Genomic DNA, 7,561 nt, shown 5'->3' with positions numbered 1-7,561 from the left:
TTAGGTGGTTGTTGGTTACTGTCTTATTTGCTGCAGGAATGCCATGGATATGCTGATAGCTGAGAACAAACACTTAAAAGCGCTCATTGAGGAGCGCGATGCGCGTGCCAGCTCAGTAAATACAGCAGAGGAAAGGTGAGACATTCCGTCGGCGCTACATGCCCCCTTCCTTTAGCTTTCTTCCCACAGAACTGTCAAAGGCCAAACAGAAGTGCAGAGCTTGTGCTGCTTCTGTTATCAGGGAGGAGGTAGAGGCGCTGAGGAGAGATTGCACCGAGGCAAAGGTAGGCTCTTCCTTTTAAAAGTCTCCCTGGCTTTTTCTCTGACTCGTTGTCCGCCAAGGGGCCCTCTCTGTGAGGTATATAGTTCTCGGTGTGTGCAGATGCCGCCTCTGATAACCTCCAAATGCATGTATATTTATGTATATATATTCTCCTCACTGGTGATGAGTTAACTGAAACTTCAGGATGAGGCGGCCCGGCTTCGGCAACAACTGGAGGCCAAAGTGGAACTGATTGAATCGATGAAACGCGAGAGGTCAGCTCAGTTGCAGCAACCATTTTGTAAGGCAACTAAAGACTTAGCTGAAGCTGCAACGGAAGCTTTCTCTGTTTTGATTGGTTTGCTGTCCAGGGCGCTACAGAACAATGAGGGAATGCAGGAACTCCAAGATAAAATTAAGTCGCTGGAGGCCCAGCTCGAGTTCGAGTGCAAAAACCATGCCGAGGAGCTTGAAGAGAAGTGAGTGGTGAACNGCTGGAGGCCCAGCTCGAGTTCGAGTGCAAAAACCATGCCGAGGAGCTTGAAGAGAAGTGAGTGGTGAACGAGAAAAAGGGACCAACTCTTGAGTAGAGGCAAATGCTGGCTTCCTCAGCTTCGTTCTATCCTGTCACAACTAACCGCTGGATTGTTCTTGAACTTCTCCTGTCTTCTTCTTGCGTGGCAGGGAGGCGCGGATTGCCGAACTTGAAATGCAGCTTCTGGATGCTCAGCAGAAACCTTCGGGGGAGGTGCTTGCGCGTCAGGACGAGCTGTGAGTCGTTGTTAAAGCAGCTTGAGAGACGCGTTGGCCTTGAAACAGCTTCGCCAAAATTCCTAAGGCTATTGCACAAGGCTGATGTTTTTGTCCGCAGAACTGCAGAGGAAAAGCAGCTGAGAGAGGACCTGAAGAACCAACTAGCTGCTACAGCGGCAGAGGTTGCTCGGTAAGCAAGCTGTGATTTCAGTCCTTTGGTTTTCACATCGGAAGTAGGGAGTTCAGGCACTTTGCTCGGCTCCTCATTGCATCTCACTGAGATATGCTGTCGCACGAGTGGCCCTTGTAACGAAGCATCCTCACCTTTGCGCAACGAAGAACGGTGGCCTGCTGATGCGTTGACTGTGTGATGAAGGAAGGACGCAGAAATAAGTAGACTTCAGGCAGAGCTTGAGTCCAGCCGGGAGGCGACCGCAGACAGGAAAGCAGAGCAGTCGTCTTCCGAGGATGACGAGCGCGCCAAGGACTTATGCAGGCGCATGTAAGCGGCACAGGCAGTCATCACTGCTGCTGCACTCAAACTATATGAATAAACGGGAATCAAAGGACACGACAGAGATATATATACATTATGAATATGGTTACGTATATATTTACACATACGTGCACACGCACGCACGCCCACGCACATATCATATATACATACATACATATTTATGGAAAAAGAGACGAATGGCGATTTTGCTTCTCAGACTTTCGATTGTGTTTGTGCGTTGGTTTTGCAGAAAGATTCTTGAGGCGAAGTTGGGCGAAGAAGAGACCAAACGCCTTGCAGTTGAACAGTGAGCTCTCCCTGTTTTATCCTTTAGTCAGCGTGCACTGCAACTGCTGTTAGTTCCCCCCCATCTCATTTGAATGCCCCTCACCCTTTTCTCTCGACTGCTGTCGATTACTCCTCTCTGTGCAGATCGCTTGCCCGCCATCGCGCTGATGCAGCAGAGAACGAAGAAGGCAACGCGTCTATGGAGGATTTACGAAGAGAGATTCAGGAAAAAGATGCAGCGCTTCAGGGGATGAGTCAGCAACTGCNTCTATGGAGGATTTACGAAGAGAGATTCAGGAAAAAGATGCAGCGCTTCAGGGGATGAGTCAGCAACTGCTCGAGGTTTCTGCAGAGAAGGACGAACTTGAACAGGTCAGAACATGCGCACAAACCAACTAAACTAGAGACCAGCTGCTCAGCACCATGCCGTTTGCAGTGTCGAACATTCTCGTGTGCAGTTTATTTTTAGCCTTTGCTTCTTAGAGTACTGTATTTTAAACTACGCAACACGCTACGCTAGTGTTGTTTAAGTTGTTTTCTGTTTGCAGTAGTATATATGTGTTGCATATATGTATGCACATAAGCGTGTATTTGCGTGCGGGATGTTCAGCAACTGCAAAAGCTCCGGGAGGCGCCATCGGCTCCTGAGACACCTCGTGCGCTGAGCAGCCGACGTAGCTTCTTTGGACGCAGCAAGTCGACTGCCTTGGAGAGGGACGCTCTTGCTTCTCAAGTGCAGCAGCTCGAAGAACAGCTACAGAAACTGACGGAGAAACGGGTGGAGCTCGAGAGGACACGAGTCAAACTGGAAGGACAGCTGGCTGAGGCTGTGCAGGACGTCCGTCAGGCGCGGAAAGAGAAATCAGTACTCCAAGATAGGGTGGGCAGCGCAACAGGCAGCAGCCGTCCAAGCACGCCTTTACGTCCTGCTTACACGCCTTACCTGCTGTCATCTACATGCGGCTCATTGAGTTCGCTAGGTAGCTTTGTCTGTGATGTTCTTTCTCCATGCGCACATAGGTATATATCTTCAGGCATCCTTACAGGGTATATGCATATACATGCATGAGTATATATATATGTATATATATATATATATATATATATATATATATATATATATATATATATATATATATATATACACACACAAATGTATATATATTACATATCGATCCTCCCCGTGTGCTGTGCGTGCCATATGCATTGTGTCTTGTTTGCAGCTTAAAGAGAGGGAGGCAGCTCTTGATGCTCTTCGAGCGGCTCACGTAAGCATCATTTGTGTGTGTATTTGTCTTTGCTTTGTTTTTTTTACTTTGTCCTTTTTTGTGCCGCATAGGGTCTTATTAAAAATTGTGGTTGCTCCTCAGGCGGACGTTAGAAGGCCTCTCGACGTCCCTCAGAACATTGTCCTGCCGTTGCCAAAGGGTAAGGAACCCTTCAACCCTTTCTTCCCGTGTGCCCCCCAACTTGCTGCTTGCGCCTTCAGTTTTACTAGCTTTGGTAGCGTAGTCACGGTCGGGCTCCGTGTCGTGGCGCTGGCTGCCTTAGGGAGTGCATGTAGAGAATATAGACACAGATAATAGCGAGATAAGACCCTCGTTCGTTGGATGCATTTGATGCTGCAGGCCGCCAGGATGCCGAGTTGGAGGCGAAGGCGCAGCTGGTGCTGAAGGATGGAGTCATCAGGACGCTCAGCAGCCGCATAGCGTTTTTGCAGTTTGCTCTGAAGGAGGTCACAGCAGAGAAAGAGGAACTCTTGGCACAGCCGGCAACTGTCGCGCTGCAGCAAGTAAGACGGCAGCAGCAAGGGTGTATAAGAGGTATTTGAAGCATTTCAGGGAGCGATATTTCACGTTTTCCATCTTAAGCAGGAGTTCATAAGTCATGGAGCAAGCTCAATTGTGCTGTCTGTGACTTGCCGTTATCAGCAACTGCAGGAAGTGAAAAAGGAACTGCTCGAAACCTCAGCCAAATACCGGGGCGTTGTCAACCAGCGAACAGAGCTGAGGGTAAATTTCAAATATGGACTAATCAAAAGAAATACACATGAGGCTTCAAATGCACTGATCGAAGCAAACATAACTGAAACAGAACATGCATTAATAAACATATATATATATATATATATATATANATATATATATATATATATATATATACATGAGATACGCAATGCATTAATCAAAATACCTATACGTGGAACAGAAAACGCATTAATGAGAATAAATCTGCATGAAACAGCAACATGTAACGTGAAGCAATAGCACTGAGCGCAATGGCTACCAACACAGTCTCTTGAGAAACAGCGGTCGGAAATTAGGAAAGAACGGCCGGAAACTAAGAAGTTGAAGGCACAGAAGAGATACTGAAACTCAAAATGCATATTTAGCTTTTGCTTTCCTCCTTGTTGCATTGTACGCCTTAGGGTTTTCTGCAGAGCTGTGCATGCTGTTGATTGCAGGAAAAGGTGGCGGTGTTGACCAAAGAAGCTGAAAAAGCCAGTCGAGAAGTAACTGTTCTTAGGGCTGCGCTTGATGAGTCACAGACGCGGCTGACCACAACTGCTGACAAGTTCAAAGAGCAAAACGATAGGTAACCTGTTAGGACCCCTTTGGTGTAGAAAAAACACTGATAATATATTAGGCCCTCTTTGGTGTAGAAGGATAGATAGACTGTTATTGCCTCTCTGTTGGAGNACACTGATAATATATTAGGCCCTCTTTGGTGTAGAAGGATAGATAGACTGTTATTGCCTCTCTGTTGGAGCGGAACTACAGACAACCTGCAAAGAGTTTCGGAGCTCTACTCTCAGCTGGGCTAGCGATGCAGGATAATTAGAGCAGTATATAGTGTTTGCAAACCAGCTAATGGTTGGTTTGCGATGTGTTGCATCCTCTGCTTTTTTCTCTTGTGGAGCAAAAGCAGCAAGAAGGTTCTCCTGTGTGGCAGTTCAGCCCTTAATAGGGACGCAGCAGACTTTAGCCAGCAACCACGTTAATAGGATCTGCTCTTTCCTGTATTGTTGTCTGTTGCCACTGTATAGATACCGCAACATGGTCTCAGCTTCGCTTTCAAGGATAGAGGAATTGCAGGATGAAGTGTCTAGAGAACGCAACAGGTTAGCATATGATTACGTGTCTCCCTTCCTAGTATAGTACTGCTTTTGGGGCTGTTCGGGGATTTATAACTGGTTGAGTAATTTATTGTGCAGCACACTGCACCTCTGTTCTGATTCCGTCGCATTCTTGAACTGTTCCTCAGCTTTCTCTCCATCATTTTGTTGTTTTCCTGCAGCAGCCAGTTCTTTATATTCGTGTTTCGTCAGTAAACGCTAGTTTGAAGAGCTGAAGCATCAGGTCTTTAAAATAGCGTCTACTGCACGAAAGTATGCACCGCCGCACCACCGGTGCAACTACTTGTTCATCTGCTTGCTGAACCGGTCTGCGAGTGTTTGCGTTGTCGCTGCTGCGTTCGCTGCAGCAAAATACTGGTGGGGAAGGTGTATCGGCAGGAGATGCTGGAGCTGAGGAAGGCAGCGGTGCACTTGGGGGGCGTGCGAGGTGATCCCGTAAGGCCTCTCTCTTCCGGTAGAGAGCAAGAGGAGCAGGAGCAGCATCAAAGACAGCAGCAACAGCAGCAGAGCGAGAAGAAGCAGGTGGAATTTCGTCCTTTGCCGAATCCGTTTCCGCTTGAGAAGGCACCTCTTCCATTTGCAGCAGAAGCCGCGAAGCAGAAGCCTGTGATGTCTTTTGCTCCTTTTGGAGCTATGCATGGACGAACCCCAACTCCGTGCTGCCCGTTCAGCCGAGGCATTCCAGTTCCTGTTACCGCGCACACACAACAAACCGACTTTGCTGTCATCCCTCTTTGCTACCCTGCGGAGACAGGTGCTGCAGCAATCGNCACACACAACAAACCGACTTTGCTGTCATCCCTCTTTGCTACCCTGCGGAGACAGGTGCTGCAGCAATCGAGACAAAGTTGTCAGAACAGCAGCGACAAGCAGGGCAACCCTTGCATGTATATGCAAAACAGCACGAAAGCAGCTACACGCAGGGGTGGCAGCAGTACCAAGCCCAACCAAAAATGGCAGCTCCTCCTGCTTCCCAGGAGTCGTCTGATGTTCCTAGACTTGCTTCTGGCTCGGCACCTCGTACAACCACCAATTTGCAAAGGTCTGGCAGCGGGGTTGAAGGAGCTCAGACTCCTTCAACACCGCTGCCCACGGAACAGGAGAGACTTCCTCACCAGCAGCTCCAGGGGAAGCAACAAACGCAACACGAACAAGGGGGCCCTCAGCAGGAAGCTACAGGAGCTGACGTCGTCCAACACAGGCCTCCTGAATCTACGGGTGCACCGAAGGAGCCCACAGATACGCAGCTGCCACCAAGCCAGCAACGCTGTATCGACACAAGCATCCCCCCGCAGCAGCACCAGCAGCAGCAGTTGCACCCCCAGCAGCAGCACCTGACGGACCTTCATTCTGTTTCTGGAAGACGCAGCAGCAACACGGATCGCGGCAGTAGTAACAGCAGCAACAGTAGCAGTAACAGCAGCAGCAGTAGCTGCAGGCCTTCTGCACTTCGCACGCAAGTGAGCGCTGGCAGTGACCGCCTAGATGCCGTAGCATTCAGTGGGGATATAAGTGGGGTGCCGGCCGCTCCGTCTGCACCGATGGACAGCGGCAGCCTCCTTCGTGATTTACAGCAAATTCAAAGCAAAAAGAAAGTGTTGTTCACTCCTGGCCCCGGAAGCCGAGGCCCCCAAGAGGGGCCCCCTATTGGGGAAAATCCCTTTGATGCTGATGATGACAGCATTCCTGACTTGTCCTAAACACCGTAAACAATTTATTGCTTCTCGCAACTCCTGTCATTTTTTCTGGAAGCGCAGCTGGCACACTGCCCCGCTGCTAATGCTCACTAAACAGTGAGCATGCAGACTACTGCAGAGACAGCAGATGAGGCTGCTAGCACTAGACGGAGTTGTAAGAGGCCCCATAGGGCCCCTATGGGCTCATCGGAGTGACCAGTGGTCCACTGGCCAGTTCATTACTCTGTAGACCGCCTGCAGTGGTCGGCACAGCTCATTTTTGTGCTGCTGCCGTTCTGAGGCATCGCAGTGCTCATAGATATCCAATAGAGCGACGTGCTGCTGAGTGGCAGCAGCAAACCCTGGCCGTTTATTTTTGGCTGGCCTCTGGCATTAGACGCATATACAGGGGGCCCAGCAGTCGAAAAATGCAGTCCGTAGTTGCAGGGGAACAACGGCAGCTGGGGTAGAAGTCTGGCATCATCCTCCTGCTAGAAGCTGCGTCTAGAGCTGACTCAAGGCACATCCAGCTAACCTGGAGGCGCCCAACAGAACCCGAGGGCATTATAATTGTGGGCTGTTACTGTTCCAGCTAATATTTTCTTTTTCCCTTCTTTCCGAAAAATTAGTGTTCCAACGAATACCCATCCAGACACCACCGGCCAGCCTACTATTGACGGTACGAATTCGGCCTAGCTTACTCTTTCGCCCAGGGTCCCAAGCGCCGTAGACCGGAGTTCCAGTTCCCGCCAGAACATAAACCAATGATTACAGGCGCTCCTCCGCCTTGTATGTCTCCACCTTTTCCGCCCGACGTACCAGGTCATCATGGTCGTGCCAGAATATCAGCACCACTTCCCCAATACCTTATATGTAGGACACGGACAACGCGTGCCGGCCTCCGACGCACGTTACCCTTATTCTCCATGGGAACCCATACTCCGAAACTA

The 7,561-nt window shown here is 49.5% G+C and overlaps 1 protein-coding gene across 1 annotated transcript in view; it reads left to right on the top strand.

The window, feature by feature from the left end:
- EMH_0096790 (uncharacterized protein) overlaps nt 1-6,635 on the top strand; it is a gene marked incomplete at both ends in the record, with an annotated part of 6,979 nt that extends 344 nt beyond the window's left edge. The window contains 19 exons of the mRNA XM_013495081.1: nt 37-135; nt 242-284; nt 467-537; nt 634-741; nt 947-1,033; nt 1,134-1,205; nt 1,392-1,517; nt 1,762-1,818; nt 1,944-2,053; nt 2,152-2,171; nt 2,410-2,679; nt 3,023-3,067; nt 3,170-3,227; nt 3,428-3,591; nt 3,731-3,811; nt 4,264-4,394; nt 4,846-4,920; nt 5,283-5,689; nt 5,761-6,635. Coding sequence (XP_013350535.1) covers nt 37-135; nt 242-284; nt 467-537; nt 634-741; nt 947-1,033; nt 1,134-1,205; nt 1,392-1,517; nt 1,762-1,818; nt 1,944-2,053; nt 2,152-2,171; nt 2,410-2,679; nt 3,023-3,067; nt 3,170-3,227; nt 3,428-3,591; nt 3,731-3,811; nt 4,264-4,394; nt 4,846-4,920; nt 5,283-5,689; nt 5,761-6,635 — 2,899 coding nt within the window. The remainder of the gene's footprint in view (nt 1-36; nt 136-241; nt 285-466; nt 538-633; nt 742-946; nt 1,034-1,133; nt 1,206-1,391; nt 1,518-1,761; nt 1,819-1,943; nt 2,054-2,151; nt 2,172-2,409; nt 2,680-3,022; nt 3,068-3,169; nt 3,228-3,427; nt 3,592-3,730; nt 3,812-4,263; nt 4,395-4,845; nt 4,921-5,282; nt 5,690-5,760) is intronic.
- Between the last annotated feature and the right edge of the window lie 926 nt (nt 6,636-7,561).

The sequence above is a fragment of the Eimeria mitis genome, genomic scaffold (genome assembly GCF_000499745.2).
Source record: "Eimeria mitis Houghton genomic scaffold, Emh_scaff141, whole genome shotgun sequence".
Taxonomy (NCBI): Eukaryota; Apicomplexa; class Conoidasida; order Eucoccidiorida; family Eimeriidae; genus Eimeria; species Eimeria mitis.
The sequence above is the reverse complement of the archived record's forward strand: the minus strand, read 5'-3'. Positions and strand labels throughout refer to the sequence as shown.